A 22,040-nucleotide genomic window follows, 5' to 3' on the forward strand; every position below is an offset into this window, starting at 1 on the left:
AGGGTAAATCCTATCTCTGTTTTTTATTATTTTGAGATGAATATTTAGTATTTGTCTACATTAGTGTAAAAGCTGTATTTTAGGGAGCTTTGGGCCTCATTTTAAATCTCACTATCTAAAACTAGTAGTTTAGTATCTGTGTCTGAGCTCAGACACCAGGAAGTGGTTGTGTTGGTATGCATAATCTTAATTTCCAGCCACTAGAGATGTGATGATTGCTGCATGCTTCTATATCGTTGCAATGTTAGGTGTAACAGTTTCATCTAAACAACCTTGTGTCATAACTTAAGCGTTTTCATGTACAAGAACCAGCTTTCTAGGGTGTGATCAGTAAATGAAAGGGGATTGTGTTTCTGATTGTATTATCTATTAATACAAACAAAGCTTTTTTAAAACCTGTTTGTTATGTTTTCTGCCTGGAACTTAAAAGAAAATGACATGGGTCATATAAAGTCTGAAGTAGTACCGGAGTGATATGATACTGTAAGTTGTAGTCTTAAACGGATAGACGTCACTTAAAAGGAAGTTTAAAGATAGCATAAAGCTGCACTTGAATGAAAATTAACCTTTATGGCTTAGAATTTATCCTTCTTACTAGTTTTCCCTGCATTTTTGAAGTCCTTCTAAATATTTGTCTCTTCTTCAGTATCTTTGAGATGGTGTAAAAACAAGGGACATTCTCTTGATAGTTTATCAAACTGAAATACATTAATTTCAAGAAAATCATCTGTAAAAGTAATCTTCATCTAGTCAAACACCAATGCACAAATGGAAGTGATCATTTAACTTCTATGTCTAGTAATAGTGAGAAAATAATTCTCAATATGAATTAATAGTTGTTTTTAATTTAAAATTAAATAATATTCTAATAAATATACCCTGACAGTGCTCTTTCTGAAGAAGAAAAAACTACGTTGCGTGCTGGACTTATCACCAACTTTAATGAGCCAGTGAATCAGGTTAGTGATGAACAATTACTACTCTCCCAGCAAATGCTTGTCTTGTTATATAATTTGGTTTCTTTCCTTCCAAAGTGTTTATTAGTAATAATGAAGCTGACAAGTTGCAGTTTACATGTTGCCTTTCAGACAGATCTTTGTGTTGAAGTGAGGTCTTTTTCCATAGATCATAGAATCATTTAGGTTGGAAAAAATACATTTTGTCTCTTTGGTTTGTATTTTTGTTTCAATGGCAGCTTATGCTGTCCCTTGCTATTTATGCAACTGGTGAAATGGTTCAGAGAATGGATGTAGCTCAAGAATAACCTTCTTCCCCTGAGTGGTATTTCGTTTTTTCAGCTGTATCCGTCCTGTGGTCTGACTCCCGGTATAGCCATACAAGGAAGTGTGGTGGTGGTATAGCAGGAATAAGCTGTTGAGAATGCTTCTGTATAAACCCATCTAAGCAGTGTTGCTGTCACATGTCTAATGACATCATTAACGAATTTAAATAGACATAATAAAGCTTCAGTAGGATAGTGTCTTAACATGAAGTGACTAATTTTAAGCTACTATTTTGATTGGAATAAGGATTTATTGTTAAATTGAGTATAGAGCTGGTGTTAGAGGCTCAGAATATGCATATGCTGGATGAATCAGTCTTACTTCTGCTAATTTATTCTTGCTTAAGTAAGTATAAGGTTCTGCAAGGAAGTATTTTCTTCTATTTTAAGCTAGGTCTTAAAGAACCTTTTCAAGAAAATACAGAAATTATTTGCATAAGGTAAAGCTTGGAAAAGGTATAGCAAACAAACTTTGGTTCTGCAGACAGTTCAGTTTCAGTTTTTCAGGATTCCTCGTTGGGTTTAATGTTATTTCTAGGATTAGAGCAATGTATCAAAATTACCTTAATTTTGTCTTTGTAGAAGACCATTGTGCAATGACAACTTTGCCTAGAACTTATTTTTTTTAATTTCAAATGTGATTTTTTTTTTAAATGCAAGTAGACATAGAAAATAGCTTTAAATTTATAGTGCAGGTGTAGTTTCAATGTAAAAAATAAGACCAAATATTACTTAGTTCTCTTTGGTTGAAATAAAGAAACATGAAGTATGTCATGTTGGACCATAAAATGTGTGTCATTTATGTTACTGCTAGGTAGTATAAAATTTGTCAAATATTTAATTTTGAAGTGTTTGCATGATATTTACATTTCTCAAAACCTAATGTTAACTGCATTGTACGTAAAACAATTTAAACTTGTTACCAATATTTTTTTCATATGTCCATTAGTATTTAATCAGTTTGCCTGCTAAGACAATAGTATGGTGTATTTTATAGTTTTACATTCTGAGGATGATGAACAGGTCTGCAGTTCCGAGACCATAGCTGCAGGCTGAGATTGGAACCTTTTTAACTGACATTTTAAAGACTGGTGGCTTTATGTATTTATTTGTGTGTTTTTGGGATGTAGTCTTCTAAGATGTGGAGGATTTTGTTTTATTTTGTGCCAGCAGCCTGCTCCTAAATGACTGCCCAAACAATAGCTGTGATACTGAAATATGTTTTCAGGGTCCATCTCCCCTTCTTTCTCCCTTGTTCCCCAATCTGTCTTGTACTTATGTTAAGGTTTCCTTTCAAAGGCACCTTCCACTCTTTTCCAGTTGCCGATACTCATAACACAGTTGCTATCTGATTATGCTTTCTACATCACTGAAGGTAGAAAAATTATGACCCTTTTATATATCAAAAGAAAAAAAAACCCACCCAAAAATATAAGAATTAGACATAGTATTGAGATGTGATGGTATAAGCAGACTTCCAGGGGAGGGGGAGAAGAAAAACAGAACATACCATATGTTTAGAGCATAATTTCAGCCCTCTGAAGATATTTACCATATGGAGAGAACAGAGGAACAAAACAAAAATCACTTAAAAAGCCAGTCCTCGAGGCAAAAGTACTCTTGGCATCCCTGGAGAGGATGCTTCTTGTATCGCATATGGAAGAGATTTTATTTGCTCCCTCCTGCCAATCAACTTACTTTGATCCGAAAACAAATAAGAGTCCCTGCTCTTCATTGCAAAGGTTGACCGCAGTTTTCTGAGCAATTCTTCTCCCTACACAAGTGGGTAGGAATGAATATTGTAGAAAGTTCTGTGGGGTGGTCAGACCAGATGAAATAGCTAAGGAAGCAGTAAAGGAGGGCATGGCTATTCCCTCTTATGCCCGTAAGTTGCTTGGATTCCTTTTAATAGCATAAGAAGGTGAATTCTTCCCTAGGCTGGAAATGTGGTGGTGGTGGTTGTAAGCGTATGTTGAAGGTGGGAGTGTCTGTTTCATTAATTCAATCAACAACCTTTTCACTGCAAACAGGATAAGAATGGGGAAACAAGACCATGAAGTTTTTGGATATCTGAGGTGGGGTTATGAGAGACTATACAAAATTTTTTAAGGAATCTTTAGGTGGGGGGAATTGTGGAGCAGTAAAGTGGGGAATAGACAGAAAGAGGGTATAAAAATGGCCAACCATCTGTAAACCATGGCTGATCAGTACCTGGGTCTGAACAAACCCAAACCCTGTGCCTCATCACCACCATCTGTCCTGTCTTCTGATTGAATCCCTTAACTGTCTGTGTAATCTCACTCTGTTCGTTGTGTATGTGTGCAGCTACTGGCAAGACTGGCGTGAGTGGGATTTGGTGCCAGCAACAAAAGCCAGATGTTGGGGGTGGCATAGGTGCCCCTGGCCTGTGGTGTGAGGATGCGGAGCAAATGAGAGTCTCAGCTTCAGTCACTGGGACAGGACCATGGCTTACAGGCACGGGTGCCTGGTGGGAGGGAACATTCTGTCTAAAAGCTAAAACTTGGGTATAGCAGAAATAAGGGTAATATGTATTCAGCAGTCTATGTTTGTTTGTAGAAAGTGATAGAAGGGATCACTAAATAAAAAGCGGTTCCCAAATATGTGTTTCTTCGTTTATGTGAGTTCTACAACAAATAAATTTAGCAGTCTTTGTGAAAAATTTAAACAAGGTAGCCAGCTTAGCATTTTATGTAAATATTTACTACAAATACACAATGGAAGACATTTTGTTTTCTCCACATTTATTTGTATTCAGCAAACCTAAAAACAGTTTGGAAAAAAAAAACCCACAAAAATGTAGCAAACCATACTGGGTTTTTTTTGATGCAGGTTTTATTTGGCTGTTAATTTCTGCATTGTACATTTCCAAAATGATCTGTGACTTTGTGGTGTCTGTGTTTTTGTTTTGCTTTTTTGCAGATAGCAACTCAGATCTCTGTACTGATTGCTAAAGTTGCCAGGGTGGACTGTCCAAGGCAATGGCCAGAACTTATACCCACTCTTCTAGAATCTGTGAAGGTCCAGGATGATCTTCGCCAACACAGAGCACTACTTACCTTTTATCATGTTACAAAGACCCTGGCATCCAAACGGCTTGCTACAGATAGGAAACTTTTCTATGATGTAAGTAATGTGATGCAATATTGTAGAGCATGCGAACCACATGTTATTCATGCTTGCTGTTTCCTGTGGATAGCTGGCAGTGCATTGGCAGGTATGTTTGTTGACTTTAATGTCTGCCTTTGAAACAGAAGTGCTCTTAACTTTGGCAGGTATATGAAAGCACTGGAAATCAGGTTCTAGCTGAAATGCCTTTGAGATCTTTATTAATGTTGCATGCAGCTTGTGTTATAATAATAACTTGTGTTAAGAAGCGGAGCTTCATCTACAGCACAATATCTGCATATCAGCCTGATGTTACCATGCTGTACAGCAGATCTTATTACGTATGAATTTGCGGTGTTTTTGGAACTGTGCTCTGGATTCATAATTCAGCATTGTCTTTAAAAAGTACTGGGTTTTAGGCTTCCATACTACAGTATTTTTGGTTTTTATCATCAGTGGGAATGTGTTTGGGGTTTTATCAGATTAGCTTCTTTCGCCAGGTTAATTAGAAGGCAAGGTGTGAATGCAAATGCCAAATCTTGTCTCATGCAGCTTACATTCTCAGTTGTAAGAATCTACTGATTAGAATGTAGATTTACCTTTGGCTGTAGGCTGTTGCATCTCCAGTCCCATTGGAGTGTTAGGCAATGATATAATACAGTTAACTGAATTTAGTGAGTTAAACATCTTTTTCAAACGTGATTTTTGAATTTTCAAAATTTCATTTTATTCTTCCATTTCAAACAAAAGATCATGGTGCAGATAATGAAGACTATTTCTTAGTTTACCTATTTATCTATGTAGCAAAAATTTTCTGGCTGTGTAATCATTAAGGTGAAAATTTAGTCGTCAGGAGGAATTGAAGGCCGGCTCTTGTAATAGGACAGGACTGAAACTATGATACGTTGCTATGAGATGTGTGTGTAGAGGAACTGTGTTTTCTCTCTCTGCCGTGTATAGATATGGATGAACATAATCTCTCTAGAGGAAATGTTTGTTTATATTTTGAAATTTTATTAGCCCATTATACATGATCTGGATAATTGAACAATACGGGTTTTGGTATATTTGCAGATATTAATTCCAAAGCAATAAGGAGTGAGTGACTTCTTTTCTAGAGCTCTCCTAAATGAAGATGTTGCTTATGCAGCCTGATAATGCAGCTTAGAATACTGTTAATGCTCAAGGATATAGCAAAAAAGTCAAAACTCAATCCCAAAGTCCCACCTTCATAAAATAGCCAAATCCATACCATCTCAGGAGAGGGAGAGGAAGGAATTTATAGGTCTTAAGGTCCGCTATTGTTAAAGTTGTCATGTCCCACAGTACCTTTGCTGTGTTTCTACCATCTTACCAGGTTCAAAAGGAGCTTAGTTACCTTCAGCCATTTTTGTGTTTCCAAGAAACTCAATAAATTTGTATGAACCTTTCTCCTTATGGAATGCAGTTTTTCCAGCATGGTATTTTCTTTGTATGTTCTTTTATTTGTAGAGTGAGACAACTTCAGACATGTGAAGAAAAGGCTTATAACAAGTTTTTTTTTTAGATTTGTAAGACAGTTCTTGTGAAAAATATGATTGAAATTTGATTTTAATAAGCATATTCTCTGAGCAGGCTTTTTATGCTTAGATACTGGTTTTAAACTTGTGGATTGTTCAGTATCCAAAGTTCCTCTATCATCCAATTTGACATAGAAGAAAAATTTCAGTGAATCCAGTTTTACGATGTTTGGAACACTGTGTATCTTCAATTTTTTGAACTTCAGGTAGCAAAAGGTAGCAAAAGGTAATTTTCTGAGCATCTGGCACTATAGGGTTCACTTCTAAGGATGAATTTTTTTAATAATGGCAAAATTGGACAACTTTAGTCTGCTGCTTCTGTCTCCTGGTGAAGGGAATTCACATCTGTTGGGTGGCATGTGACTTTTCTTGGACAGTCAAAAAACCTTTTGTATAAGATGAAGCCATTTGAAGCTAAAAGTTCTAAAAGCTTAAGTAACAGATTTCAAACTTCCGTGATACTTTCAGATAACTATTTATAGTTTCAACTTTTTTTTAGTACAGCTCTAGAAACACCTGATAAATTTTTCATGTAATATGGTACTGGAAGATTACAAGGTGATGCTTACAGATAACGCATCTGTTATTGAACTATGTTACCTGAGGTTTAAAAAGAAAAATGTTGGATGATGTACAGATGTGTGATACAATATCTTGTAAATGCAGCTTATTTGTAACTTCATCTTTCCAGTGCATAGTACAGTTATGATTATAACTACATTAACAATCTTCAAGGTAGAATCAGTGCTGCTTTAGTACAAATAGAAAAATGTACTGTGTGGTTATATACCATTGATATGCTTATAAACATCTAGTTTCTTTTGAGCCTGTTTTTCTGGACTTAGCCTATTAAATGAGGATGGTGGCTCTTGGAAGTAAACCCAGTGAGTTTTTTTTTCCATACAATAAAAATGTACTATTACATTTAGGAAGAAATTGACTGTATATGTTAAAATCTGTGGTATTTGGATTTTTTTTTTTGTGATGACACATAACCACAAAGCAAATATTGGAGAAGTGATACCATGAATTTACTGCAAATTGGTGAAAATACTGGTTACAGTTTTTCCCTAGTTCATTTGACATTAAGCTTTTGAGCCTTCCTGTTGCTTCCTGATCTGGGTTTTGAAAGAATGCTGTTGTATTTTTCCAGTTTATCTGAAAAACTTCTTTTTTTCTGAAACTGTGAATCACTGCACAATTTCCGTCTTAAACTAGAGCACTTTTCTTTACAGTCCTATCGTAAAGTATTACAAGGTTTTGAGTACCTTCTCTGCTACTGGATACACACCATTCAGTTTAGTCTCTCACCCCCGCCCCCGCCCCCATGAGGGTTTTTATGATTGTTCTGATTTCCTTGCTGCTTTGGAGATTGCTGAATCTTTGAAATATGGTCATAAATAGCAATTTTGAATAGGAATTCTCACAATCACTGGCAGCCTATGAAATCCAACATTGAACAGATCTGCCATCTTTGCTTTTACTGTTACTATTAATCATGAGCAGTTTTCATTTATGAAGATACTTCATATTTATTCTTTAGCTTGGGTAACATTTTACTACCACCACCAGCATGCTTTGTCTGTTTTACTGACTAGAGTAATTTTGCCTGTTTCACTGATGAAGGCAGCCTAGGCCCATGAGTGATTTCTTTAGGTCCTGCAGTAATACAAATTATAATGGCTAGCTGAATGACTTCAACTGTAAAAAATGTGGTGGGTCCTCCTAATGGATACTGTGTGTATTTGTGGTTCTGTCCTTCCAATTTTTAATAAAGCGATTATTGTTTGAAATTTTTTTTATTAATAAGGTACGCTGATTGGATGACAAACAAATGGTTTATCCAGAGTATATTCTGCTATTAGGACTATTATTGCTGCTTTGGATTGTTGTTTTGGGTTGGGTCTGTTTTTTGTTTGTTTTTTTAATCTGAGTTGTTACTGCTTACTGTTACGGTTAGTACTAGTGTATTCTATTTAAGAGACACCTGGCAAAATACCCAAAGTAAACCCCTAAAACATGAGTAGGTTGAAATTACTGATGATTACTCAGTAATGTGTCTCTGCAACGCCATGAACACATCATTGAATAACTATGACTAGTTTCTACTGTCTCACCTTTACTTAGTCAAAGGAACCAAATAAACGGGTCATATGTGGTTTTGATTCCATTGATGTCATGTATAACAGGCAAAGTGCAGCTTCATAATTAAGGAAGAAAGTGACAGTGCTACCACAACTGAATGAGATATTCTTTATCTTATGTTTATATTTCAGATATCTTTATCAGTTAAGTCCTGTTTGGAAACTAATATGAATTAAGTTTGAACTTTGTTCGGTGCTAGCCAATTAGAAACTATTTGTCATTCAATATTTTAAATAATTTGAAGCAAAAAGTCAGGGTTTGCATCTATCAGCAAAAGAAAGTTAGTTTCAGTGTAGGCGTTGTTCAGTGCTATTTTTATTAGAGATAGGCATGTAACTGCTGACTGTGTCCCAGAGTAAGCTGATTCAGATATTAACTATACTACAAGACAAACAGTTTAAGTCTTGTGGGAGAGGAGGCGATGAGGAGAGCTGATAGTTTTTTGAAGCATCATACCATATTATAAACCTGCATCTGTATTTAATGACAATCAGGTAAAAAAGGAGGCCTAAACAGTTACCTTTCAAGTGCAACAGTCAGACCAGGTTGTCAGGGGAGCAGGTGAGTCTATCATAACATTTTCAAATGAAGACAAGATCTTTTTCTGGAAAACATCTTTGGATCAGTTACAACTCAGTACAGCAAAGAAGCAAGTGAAACACATTGGCCTGTGATACACAAGAAGATGGATTAAATAATTTAACAGTCTGAACTGGCCTTTAAAATTTAGGAATTTATTATGCTGTAGCCAAATTCAGGCAATCAAATATATTACTGGTCTTTCTTCCTTTTGCAGCTTGCATCAGGTATTTATAGCTTTGCGTGTTCCTTGTGGAATCATCATACTGATACGTTCCTACAGCAAGTTTGTACAGGGGATGAAGCTGCAGCCATAAATTCACTAGAAAGAACGCTGTTGTCATTGAAAGGTAATAATATGCAATGTTATTAAATATAAGGAATCAAATAGTTTCTTTGCAGTGAATGAGTAAGACTTTTTTGGTAGAGTTAGCATTCTCTAGCAAAGCCATGCCCACTGGGAAAACCAATGGGTTTCTTGGTGTGTTTTACCTATACCTTTACCAAGACAGAAGTAAGATTGTTCACACATAAGAGGGAGATGGTACTCTTGTTTCTCATTGTGTACCATTCTGATATGCATGTTTTAAGAAGTCAGAGTCAAGGAGGTGGTGGGAAAGTGGAGGGCATAACAGGATGCTTTTTTCCATGTGTTATAATCCAGGCTTGCATCTGTCTAGGCACTTAATTGAGGAGGCTAAACTGTGAATTTTGTTAAGTTCAGTGAAGAGGTAGCCTTAGCAGTCAGCATCAACCTCAGATCTAAACTCAAGTACTGATGAGTATGTGTCGTTACTGTATTTTGATGCTTTGAAAAATTCAGATGTTTGTCTGCAGCGCTTGCAGTGTAGATGATACCAGTCATAAATTGTTTCAGAAGGTGCAGCATGCACCTGCTCTGGGTTACTGGCGGTGATAAACCTGAGAAAATTTGTAAGACAGTGTATGGACCCTAGTTGACTGTACTTGGCCCTTTTCCTGCTGCAGAACCTTTCAGAAGTTGAAATCTTACAGCTTTTGCAGAATTCTTCGTGATTCAGTAATTCTTGGAGTTCTCTTCATTATTTTACACAAAATTACTTTAAAATTCAGTACATTTCAACTAGATTAGATTCATGTTAGGTATGGTTTGAGGCACCAAAGGCCCAAAATTAAATGTGTTTTTTAATATGGAGAATTGGAAGAAGTCACATTCTGAAATCTGTTGGAACAAGGGCTGAGAACTATCTACACAAGTAACTTCTTTTTTCCTAGTGCTTCGTAAACTGACAGTCCATGGATTTGTAGAACCTCATTGGAATGTAGAGGTAATGGTAAGTGACATATATCTGTTTCTAGTTCTAGACTAGAAATCTTTTGTAATGATTTCCGGTGCTGTTAGAGCTATGTTAAAAATCATTGAAAGTCACACATTTGTGACTGTTTATGTAAAGGAAGATCGAGCAACATGCTCTCAAAGTTGTCCTCTCATCAGTTAAGAACGGTCAGATCCTAGATAGATCCTAATCACTGTGACACCAATGGCATGATCTTTAAAAAAAAGGAAAGGTACCCCTTCCAATTTACATGTCACATGATATAGTGACACTCCTATTGCCTACTGGAAGATGTCTTGTATGTACTCTGCCCCGTTGTTTGAAGAGGATGTTTTCATTTAATGATGAATGTAATGGCATACTTGTCCTACTGAATTCTATTGATAGAATTTTTCTGATTGAGATGAAAGCCTGTGGTATGCAGCCCATCTTGGGAGCGGGGGTGGGAAGGAAGGAAGGAACCCAAGCATCTCTCTTAACCCCAAAGACTGCCTGCTTTGCTGGGGGAATTGGTAACCTATGACCGACTTCGTAAACTAGGAAGTTGAGAACAGGAAAGAACTGGATAAGAAGATTGTAAAGCATATGTCTATTTACCTCTACCTCCTTTTACTAGAGATGCTGTGCTGTTTGTGTGGTACTAATAAGGTCAGTTTGGATCATCTATGCAGTCTGCTAGCTAGATAATTATTTATTTCATGAGGAAATTGCTTATCTGAGATAATCAGTTAGTTCAAAGTGATAAGGTGATGTCAGAGCTAGTAACACAGCTGAACTGACTTCAATTTGCCTCAACTTTCCTCCCATAATACAGTGCCAAAAAAAATTCATCTGTAAAAGACACATATACTTTTATATTTTTCAGGGTTTTCTACATGCAGTGTTTGAACGGCTGAAACAATTTCTGGAGTGTAGTAAGTATCTGAACGCTTTTCCTTGTATTAGTTGTTTAATATTAGAAGCTGAATAAAAACAGTTTAGTGCATCATCTTTAATCATTTAGGTGCAAGGTATTTTTCACAAGTGCCAAGCTATTACTTTAAATGTTGCAGAAACTGTCAGAAGAGCCTTCAGTAAAAATGTCCTTTCTATATCAACAGACTAAAATCCCACTAAAATTATACTTGGTGTGATAATGCCAATTAAAACAAAAAAATCTTAAACCAAGAGTTCACCAAGTATCCATATGACAATATGTAGATGCTACTAAAAGGCAGATCTTCTTGAGTTTTCTCTTTGGGAGGGTTTTATGTTTTTCCTGGAGATTGCCCCATGTTTTGGTAAGTGTCAGATGGGAAGTGAAGACCACATTCAGCTATACGTACTTTATAACTGGAAGAGTAGTAGTTTGAGACAGGCAACCACAGGTTAACACAGTCAACAGAAATACAAGCATAATTGGCAGATGTTAGTGCTTTTACCTGCAGCAAGTAAAAAGGAGATGTTCAGCAGTGTTGAATCTGAACTCGCTACTCTTCTCTTGCTTGTACACTTGTAGTAGACCTGGTGCAAACCATTCATTCATTTGAAGCCTGTCAAGTCATGTTTTTGGGATTCAACAACAGTTTTTCTGAGAAGATGTTTAAACTGAGTAGAAAGAATTTTTTTGATACAAATGAAGGTATTTGGCTCGGGAGTCTGTATTTAGATGAGAGGGGTTGATCTGGGCTCTGAGCTTTGTTTCTAGGAAAGACGGCAACTGCCAGTCTGTTCAATGCCAAAGAAAGACATGTTTTTTGCCTTCTAAAATGCAGGCTGCTTTGCATGAAACTGTTTGCCCTTTCTACTATGCTGTAGTCATGCTCTTTTTGGCCCTTCTTTCATTTTTTGCAAGTTAATTACCTATCTTTACTAGACTGAATTGAAGGCCATCCCATCCTGAAGCTTGGTGGTTATCATAGTCCCCTAGAACATGAGTACTGTGCGGTTTAAATGTCATAGAATCATAAAATAGTTTGGGTTGAAAGGGACCTTTAAAAGTCACCTAGTCCACCCCCCTTGCAATGAGCAGGGACATCCCCAACTAGAACAGGTTGCTCAGAGCCCCATCCAACCTTACCTGGAATGTTTCCAGGGATGGGGCATCTACCACCTCTCTGGGCAACCTGTACCAGTGTTTCATCACTCTCATTGTGAAAAATTTCTTCCTTGTATCTACTTTAAATCTTCCATCTTCTAGTTTAAAACCATTACCCCTTGTCCTGTTGCAACAGGCTCGTATCTTCCTTACAAGCCTCCTTTAAGTACTGAAAGACCGCAAGAAGGTCTTCCTGAAGCCTTCTCTTCTCCAGGCCGAACAACCCCAGCTCTCTCAGCCTGTCCTCACAGGAGAGGTGTTCCACGCCTCTGTCCATTTTGGTGGCACTGCTCTGGACCCGCTCCAACAGGTCCATGTTGTTCCTGTGTTGAGGGCTGGAGAGCTGGATGCAGGACTCCAGCTGGGGTCTCACCAGAGTAGAGGGGCAGAATCACCTCCCTCGACCTGCTGGCCACACTGCTTTGGATGCAGCCCAGGATACAGTTGGCCTTCTGGGCTGCGAGTGCACATTGCCGGCTCATGTCCAGCTTTTTATCCATCAGTACCCCCAAGTCCTTGGCAGGGCTGCTCTCATTCCCTTCATCCCCCAGCCTGTATTGATAGCAGGGGTTGCCTCAGGATGTCCTAAGATAAGAACTGAGCTGAAGCTTCCCATTTCCACTTTTCTAATTAGCAAGTTTTTTGCAAAAGCAGGCATAACTACCTTACAATATTAGTATTTACATTTATTATATCATGTTTTTTTTCTGTATGCCTTCATTATGGCTCTTTTTCTCTTTTTTATAAAAACTTGATCTATTTTTTGTAAATACAGAATGTTTTCCAGTCTCCATAATCAATTATTTTTTCAAATGGAGTTCCTAGAAAAGCATATAGTATTATGTAGTAAGGATATACCATAATTTTAAGGGCATTTTCATCTTCTCAGTGCTTTTTTATTTCTTGTGTATGCTAGCATTCGTTTGCATTATTTTAACTTTCTTCTCTCATTGAGTTTTCTGTAATGATGTCCCAATTGTTTTATTCAGATAAGTTACACTGAGTTTCACTGCAGCTGAGAGAAATTGTTAAAGATTCCCGCTCCCCGTACTCATTACCTTGAATTTGACTTTGAATTTATTCTGACATAGAACTTTTTTCTGCCTGCCATAATCCCTGAACTAGAGATAAAACACCTTGTTGTCCATGTTAATTTTTTTAAAACTTAGCTATCCAGAAACAAAGGAACAGTCTGAAAATATGATGGTTGTTTAATATCTGATTTACCAGGTAGAAGTATAAGAACAGAAAATATATGCAGAGATCGTCTAGAAAAAACTATAATTCTGTTCACTAAAGTGGTAAGTAAATTCTCCATTCAGTTACTGAATAGTTTTCTATTCTGGAGAAGCAGTCCGCATTTGGATATGTATGTGCCTTAAAGCCAATAAGTTTCAGACCTTTTAAAGAAATGGAAGGTACTGCAACTTAAAACTTCTTTTGTTTTGAAATACATTCTTGAAATACTTTTTTTTAAAGAAAAAAGTGTCTATTTACTCCTGCTGACGTTAAGTTGCAGAAGTGAAGTACGCTTCCTTAGCTGGAAAAAAATTTGATGCATTCCATAAGTAAATTATTTAGCTAGGATTTTGCTCAAAAAGGAATTCTGGAAGTTTTGCTAAAGCATTGGTACAGCATTGCTCAATAAAGAAGAGATAAATGCTTCATCCTGTCTTTTATAAGTAGTTTGATTGCTATTTCTAAGGCCTTGTCAGTTCTATTGAATAACTGGCTACTTTTAGTTTATTGACAGAAAATTAACAAAAAACTCTTATCCTCTGTGACTTTTGTATTACATTGTATTATATATTTGGGGTTGTCAGCTAATTCTGTGCAACAATTAATTGCATATATTATCCAAAGGTAATTTTACCATTGTCACTTGCTCTGTTTTTAAAAGGTATAAAATGTACAGAGTTCCCATTGTCTTCAGAGTCTATTTCAGGGCATGTGTATCTTTCTTCATAGACCTGAAGAGAAAATACACTTTAATAGATAATCTACTACCTGTAGAAATTCAGATGCAAGAATTTAGGCTTGGGCATTTTTGCAGTAGTAGAGAAGATGAAAGGAATTGACCAGTGCATTCTAGACAGCTAGTTGGAAAAGCTAGGCTGAAAAAGCAAGTGCTTGTAGTGCAGTGGCAGAGGGACAAAAAAAGAGTTAAGTTGTTTCCCTCATGCCTCTTACAATAATTCTGATAGGGATGAATTAGCTGCTAAAATGTTCAGGGTTTTAAGTGTGGCTGATATGTTTTATATACTGTATTGCTAGCAAGCAATTTCAATACTAGTTGAAAACAGGTATCATTCCTTAAACTCAAAAGAAGGAAATTTTGAATGTGAGTCAAGAATTTTAGGGCAAAATAATGCTTCATTAACCATTGATACTTATCTCTTCCTAATTTCCTGTCTGTGTTGAGTTTTCTTTTCTTTAGTTTTATATACATTTGCACTTGTTTTTGATAACTAGTTTATGAAAGCATTTAATAAAAGACTTGCACAAAAAGTAATTTGTTTTCTCTTGCTCTTCTACATACTTAATTTTTAGCTTTTGGACTTCCTGGATCAACATCCTTTTTCATTCACCCCTTTGATTCAGAGATCATTGGAGTTTGCTGTAAGCTATGTTTTCACAGAGGCTGGTGAAGGAATTGTATTTGAGCGATTTATTGTACAGTGCATGAATCTCATTAAGATGATCGTAAAAAATTATGCTTACAAGCCATCCAAAAATGTTGAAGGTATTGCTGCTATTTACTAAAAAAAATTTTTATATCTTGAGAAACACTTTGCTAGTTGTTCCCAACAGTAGAACTCCTTTAAGACATTCTTTTGAAGCACTTAAATGTTTTACTAGTAATGTATGCTTCTGTCTCTATATTGATGATTCTTATATCGATGGTTAAAGTATTTATATGTATAGGCATTGACTTGCTAAAGTACTTTTAAATACAAAAAGACCGTCAATATCTTTTGTTGATTGTTTTAGTTTTCATTGAACTAATTTTAAGAAGTATTGAGGTATGGAATTTGGTTTGTTTTCATCAAATGGTTTGATGCATCTTTCCCTTGAGAAATGTTTGATAAAATGGGATATTTGCTGTAATTAACTAATACCAATACTCTGATAGACAGAAGCACACTGAATTTGACATGCAGTTGAATATCAAGCAGTTTTTATGTTCTGCTTTGTCAGCCTGTGTTTCATTCTGAATCTTCATACACTGCTGTATATATAACAAAATATATATATGTATATATAACAAAAAATAGAATTGAACTATATTAAAAAAAAACAAAAAAACTTCCACATTAATTTGACATTTGACAATGACTAGATAACAATTAGCATTCTTTTTCTACCTTTAGAAAAAAGATACTGGTCTTTGTTAGATTACACAAACCCAGCATTTAAAATTCCTGAAAATATTGATGTATTTCAGTGTTACTCCATAATTTTATAACACACTAGAATGTCCTAAATCCATGATTATTAAAAGAAATTTCTACTTGCAGAAGTTCATAGTCGTGTTTGAGTTTTTGAGATAGAAACATGGTCACTTGAGACAAGAAGAATATAGCACATTCTGTTAAAAGCTATAATACTTGGCTTTTTGAGAACTGGATGATTAAAAAAAATTAAAATAGAAAATTTAATTTTCTTAACTTCTGAGTGACATATGCATAGTGTAAAGTATTTGATTTTATTGCTGCTTTCTTTAATAATGTTAACTCCTAAAAAAACCAGGTTATTTTTAAGATTGTATTTGGATAAACTTTCTGAATAGGTATAAATGAAACTTTCTTTGAGTTTTGTGTGGTTTTTTTAATTCAGTAATGATAAATAAATAAATGAAACAAAAGCAACAGGTAGACAGGGTTTTTTTTTTCTTTGCAGCTACATAGCAGCTGAAGAGCATTATAAATACTCCGTGAAGCCCTAATGACCCTTCGGTCTTATTTTGCTGTTAGAGAACTCTCTTAAAAGTAAATGCATTTGGGAATTTAGCTTTCTTTAAAAAAGTACCATCTTAAAACTCTCTTATGAAAGTCTGCCATGAAAATATATTTTTTCTTTTTCTCTGAGAATAAGAATTTCTTGTCTATTGATTTCTTACTAATTTTACTAGCCTACTGTTTGATCATTAAGCCATTTAATTGTAATTTGGAATTTTCTATGTTTTATTTCAGATAGCAGTCCAGAAACTCTTGAAGCACATAAGATAAAGACAGCATTTTTCACATATCCAACACTAATGGAAATATGTAGGAGATTAGTCACTCACTATTTCCTACTGACAAAGGAAGAATTAACGATGTGGGAAGAGGACCCAGAAGGCTTCAGTAAGAAATGTGTTGTAGCTGCAGTTTGTTTAGATATTGGTATAAGAGTTTCCTATCTGCATTGCCTCTACAAATTGCTTACTGCAATATTGGCCGTTTCATTTTCTGCAGGCTGGTTACATGGACAAATACTCCCTCTAGAGGTTCTTTTCATAATGAGAGATTTCTCAGTAGTCTGATATTGCGTATCTAAACACTAAACTTTATTTGAACCATAGTTGAAATAATACTCTTTCCTTTCTTTAAAATAATAGCTGTAGAAGAGACTGGAGGAGATTCTTGGAAGTACAGTCTCAGAGTAAGTGTTTCAATTCGAAAGAAAAGAATTCACCATTTCTGGATGCATTTCTTGGTAGTCTGGTAACTGAGAGATGATATTTGATAGATAAGTGTGTGCTTTTCAAAAAAACTGTAGTTAAAGAAATTTTATTAGAATTAGTATAAATTAACTTTGTTAATTTATCAATGTTCAAACATGCTGAAATACACTGGAAACTGTGCACTTCATATTCTAGGAGAGAGGGGAAAATGATCTTGCTTCAGGATTTCTATTGTGTAGTATCGTATGGTTATTAAATACAGTGGAAATTGTCTCTTCTTTAAACTGATATATAAACTGGTAACTGATATTATCACTTACGACTTTCTTCATTTATTGTGTCTACTAACAAAGTTTCAGATGTTAGTTTCCCGATTATTTCTGCTGTGGTTTGCTTTTGTAGAGAGAGCTCAAAGTTTATTTGCTGTGCTACTTTAATTTTAAAGCTAAGAAACCCAACCCTATGCATCTAGTGTGTTCTAAGTGCAAATGAGTATTCAGTCCAGATGACTCAGCTAGAGCTAGTCCAAAATGAAACCGTGACATACCTACAGTGTGGTTGCTGGCTCCTCAACACCAGCTGTTTCACTCCACAGATCAGTTGTCCTTGTACTGCAGAACTGGTTGATTTAGATACAGCCACCAAAACAGTCCTAGAGTTAAGAATACTGTATAGTACGAAGAGTGGTATTTCATATAATACTGATTTTACTATTGTATATTACATTTCAAATGACCTTTAGTGCATAATACTCAGCACTTAACAAATTTTAGCATAAAATGTATTTGAATTGCCTTTATTTTGATAGATTCTAAAACAGATTTATTAATTTTTCAGCCATGCACGGAAGTTCTTTTTATTGATATTTTCCATGAATATAATCAGACTCTTACACCTGTGCTTTTAGAAATGGTTCACAGTCTACAAGGTAAGTTCTTTAAAAAAAAAATAAATAAAGGAACTGTTAAGATGTAAAATTCTTTACATTTGCTTTTGCCAACTGTTAAACAATTTTACCTTGTGATACCTAATTTTATGTAGTGCATTCACTCTGTATATTTGAAAGGACATGTTAATATTTTAAATTTATTACTAAACCTACCATAAGGAAAATGCTGTATATATATAGGAAGAGGAATTCCTAAGGATTCTTTACTTTTTGCCATAACTATTTTAGAAAGATTGAGGCATTTCTGCTTTCCTGAGGATTCAGGATTTCTTGAGAATGGTTGACAACCTTAATAAATTCTGCAGGTTATTTTTTACTGGGAACTTCCTGTTCAAATGTTGCAAGGCAGTTTATAGTAATTCTTCCATTCTCTGCAAAATCCTGTGAAAAAAACCTTTAAAAGTTCAAGTTATGCTGTCATTTTGGAAAGTATAGAGGACTTTCCAAATCTGAAGAATCTCCTTTAAAAATTTAGTATTTTTCTGTATTCATACATATTCTGTATTTCATACATTGAGGAATTATTCAAGTTTGCTTCACCCCCAAACTGAGTTTTGTAGTGGCCATGAAAGAAAATGAGTGGTATCTGCCACTTTATTTTCCCTGTCATTTCAGCTCTATCCCATGTTGTGTGTTACCTGACTTAAGTTCAAATACAAAATATTGTTATCAGAATGGATCAGTACATTCTATTACATAGAAATGAATACTCATTTTCTGAGCATGGTTTCTGACTTCAAAGAATCTCTTCGTAAAATACTTCATGTATGTAAGTTTCAGGATGGCTTGCTGTGCTGTGATACTGGGAATGGTAGAAGGTTCCTTACAACAGGGTTGACAGTTACTCTGTTTTCCAGGAGTTATGGCAGTTAATACTTTCATGCTAAAAGGTACATGTACACATTTTTTTGCTTCTGTGGCCCCTAGTAGCCATTTCTGGATGTTTTCAACTTGAGAATTACTGTTGAAGTAGCAGATGATATCAAGAATTAATTAATTTTTAAGATTTTGGATAATTTTTACGTACACATTGTAAGTACACATGCACACGTATATAAAGTATATAGGAACTAGGCCTAGGACTCTGTTGGAAATAGTACCACGTGGTTGATAGTCTTCAGCAATTTGCACGTTTTTAATCTGTTGATTTAAAATACGTCCTTCTGACTTACTCGTGTATAGCTGTTAAAAATGTCCAGCTCCGAAGAAGTCAGCAAAAATAGGGTAGGAAAGCAGAGATTTGATTTTAGTTTCTATACTTTCTTTGGTGAATATACTGAAATAACTGAACTTGTGAATAAAACAAAAATAACGAAGCAGTCTTAATTCACAGCATACTTATTTAAAATGTAAAAATGTGAAGTTGCTTGCATTCTTTGTTCTAGTTATGCTTTTTTCTTCATTTTACCTTTGTCTTGTAGGATCTACCAATTTGGAAGATACCAATGCTATACTGATTAAAGATGCTGGTAAATTAATTTTACTTTACCTTTGAAGTAACAGAGCCACTTTTGTGTATGTGCTTGACTTCTTAAAAATTACACGAAGAATTTGCAAGATTTTTTTTGCTCAGCCATTTGGAAAGTAGGACCTAAATCCTGTTTCTCCTTGCACTTGATGTCAATCTTCACTTTTTGAAATGCTTACGTAAAAATATGGTGCTTTTTTCAGCTTTTTTGTAAAACAAACCCTTAGACAATCTCCCTTACTGTCGTGTCCTTTCCTCTCTGCAAATAAATGAGCTACAGGGCTTCCATGGAGATACTCTGACTGTTTTACAAGTAAGGAGATTGTATGGCAAAAGAAAAGAATTGTCTAAAGCCTCTGATGGAACCATTCTCGATGTTAGATTAAGATCTTCATTGCTCTTACAGCTTTTAACTGTTTTCAAGAGTCTGAATCTTCTTCTGTAATACCTTTATTTTACTAAAATTTCTCCAGAATTCCCTTCACCATGGTCTGGTAATCTTTCTTCAGAAAGATATACTTTAGTTTTATTTTCTGTATTATGTTCAGGTTATAAAAAGTGCTTTTTGAAACTTAAATTAGTTTGATTATTTAGTATTAAAAAATAAACATTTAAGCAAACCATAACTATTGTTTTTCCCCAGTGTATAACGCGGTTGGACTGGCTGCTTATGAACTATTTGATAGTGTGGATTTTGATCAGTGGTTTAAAAATCAACTATTGACAGAACTACAGGTTGCTCATAACAGGTAAACACCTTGGTTTGTTATGCCTTCATTTAAATAGGAACTGTTGATACAAATCTGGTAAGATATAATGTCTAATAATTGCAGACTTAAAAAGTACTCAGACATATCCACTAAATGAGCAGAAGTATGAAATACATGTAGATAACTGATACTGTCACAGAAGAGACAGTATTCCTGACAGTTTCTGTTTATGTGTAAATTACTCTGTGGTGGATATTTCCAGGATTCTGTAAAAACATAAGTCTGTCCTCTTGCATATATTTGAGTTGACTAAACTTTTTCAGGACAACCACTTTTGCTTGTTCAAAAAAAGGTATTTAGGCCTCCTGAGATCCCAGAGCCCTTTAGGCAGCAGAGTCCAACTGATATGTGTGGAAATAATGTCTGTAAAACTGTAGCTTAGCAAAAATAGTGATTCATTCTTCTCTACTAGTTTAAATACAAGCCCCCTGTAGCACTTTTCAGTTAATTTTGCCAGCAGTAAAGTGGAGAAGTAAGGATTTGGATTGTGTTGTAAAGTGTAAATGATCACAGGCTGGTTCATAAAGAGTATGATATAGCCAGTCTGTTGTGGATTTTCCTTCTCACCAAGGTCCTCTTCACTTGGATGGCCTTCACATGAGTATCTTTATTTTGTTTGGCAGATATCATAGGTTATTTTGAAAGATAGGTTTTGGCATCTCAGTACAGACTGATCTGTCCATCTCTACAATTAACTAGAAGACTGTGTTCCTCCTTGTTCCTCAAACTGTCACTCTTCCCTCCAGGGAAGGACAATGACTGCTCTTGTATGTGCTAATCCTCATCAGATGATTTCCCACTCACACTCTGACTCTGAATAAGTATGTCCTATTTCTCTCATCAGAGTCGTTGGAAATTATCCTAGTGTCCTTTGAAGAACTTTTTTTCTACATTTGAAATTCATCTTATCAGATGTAATTGTTACCTGAAATGTAAACTAATTTGTTTGCTAACAGCCTTAGGAGCTACTATAAATTGTAAATGATTTTCCATAATCTTGCCAGCCAGCTTTTTTTATTGCCAAATGCCAGTTATAAACACTTTCTTTACAAATACAGTTCAATTTAATGTAGAGTGGAAGATCCTGCTAAACTTAGAAATATTAATATGTTTCTTTTCATTACAATGTACTTTAAAAAAGTAATTATTTTTTTACTTTTGCGTGTATAACCTTACTTCAGACTTACAGAATAATTGCCACTGTTGTTTAGCTGGTGTCTCCTAATACTTTATTCATCTTCTCATTAGTCTTTTTTTTTTTCATATGATCTCAACTTCACCTTGCTATCTACCAATGGCCAAGCAATTTAATGTTTAGGCTAAATGTGAGAAGAGCAGGAAAAAATGGGAGATCTTTTATATATGATTGATCCCTTGTTGTTGTGCTGCACCAGCACCGATTTCTGAATAACGCTTCTATGGTATTTGTAGCACATGCTGGCTTTGGCATTTTTATGCTCTCCACCTGTATAGCATAAGTAAAACGGACAGAAGTCTTCTGTGATTGATGTATTTGTATTTACAGTAGGGAAGACACCTGATCTAACCATTTGGTTGGCATTTGTGATATCCCAAGATGAAATTCCTTTTGGGACAGAAGCTTGCAGTAGAAGGCATCCAGAAGTGTGAAGCCTTGTTTCTTTAACTGCTTCTACTGCCAGCATCATTTGAGACTGCCACAGCAATAAGGGAGATAGTGTTAGTAGTTTGAATGTTCAGATAAAGCAGATTGGAGGGTATCCTCTGCTGTCCTACAGAATGTCCCATGGTAATTAACACACTTCTTCAAACTGATTCATGTTTGGGAACACAAACCTATGTGTTGTCAGCAGTGACTGTAGAGTTTGCTGGTTTTTGTCGTCTTTGAATGTTTCATTGTCTGTTGATACTAAGGCTGTCAACCATGACCATAACAGTAGGAGAAATATGGGATAAAAGAAAAAATGTTCTTAAAGATTTTTAGAAACATTGCATTGCCAAATTTATCACTTGCTGTAATATTTAGTACGTAATATTCTCCTGAGTAAGGATGAGTTTCTCCGTAACATGATAATAGTTTACTAAATACAATCTTTTGCAATAATTTAATCGTAATTTCCTGCT

The 22,040-nt window shown here is 35.3% G+C and overlaps 1 protein-coding gene across 1 annotated transcript in view; it reads left to right on the forward strand.

Moving 5' to 3' along the window:
- Nucleotides 1–886: 886 nt before the first annotated feature.
- LOC104618750 (importin-11) overlaps nt 887–22,040 on the forward strand; it is a gene marked incomplete at both ends in the record, with an annotated part of 27,213 nt that continues 6,059 nt past the window's right edge. The window contains 12 exons of the mRNA XM_010284428.1: nt 887–959; nt 4,223–4,426; nt 8,909–9,041; nt 9,946–10,004; nt 10,873–10,921; nt 13,315–13,385; nt 14,635–14,827; nt 16,278–16,430; nt 16,685–16,728; nt 17,588–17,678; nt 19,121–19,168; nt 19,811–19,916. Coding sequence (XP_010282730.1) covers nt 887–959; nt 4,223–4,426; nt 8,909–9,041; nt 9,946–10,004; nt 10,873–10,921; nt 13,315–13,385; nt 14,635–14,827; nt 16,278–16,430; nt 16,685–16,728; nt 17,588–17,678; nt 19,121–19,168; nt 19,811–19,916 — 1,224 coding nt within the window. The remainder of the gene's footprint in view (nt 960–4,222; nt 4,427–8,908; nt 9,042–9,945; nt 10,005–10,872; nt 10,922–13,314; nt 13,386–14,634; nt 14,828–16,277; nt 16,431–16,684; nt 16,729–17,587; nt 17,679–19,120; nt 19,169–19,810; nt 19,917–22,040) is intronic.

This window comes from Phaethon lepturus, unplaced genomic scaffold, assembly GCF_000687285.1.
Source record: "Phaethon lepturus isolate BGI_N335 unplaced genomic scaffold, ASM68728v1 scaffold4583, whole genome shotgun sequence".
Lineage (NCBI taxonomy): Eukaryota > Metazoa > Chordata > Aves > Phaethontiformes > Phaethontidae > Phaethon > Phaethon lepturus.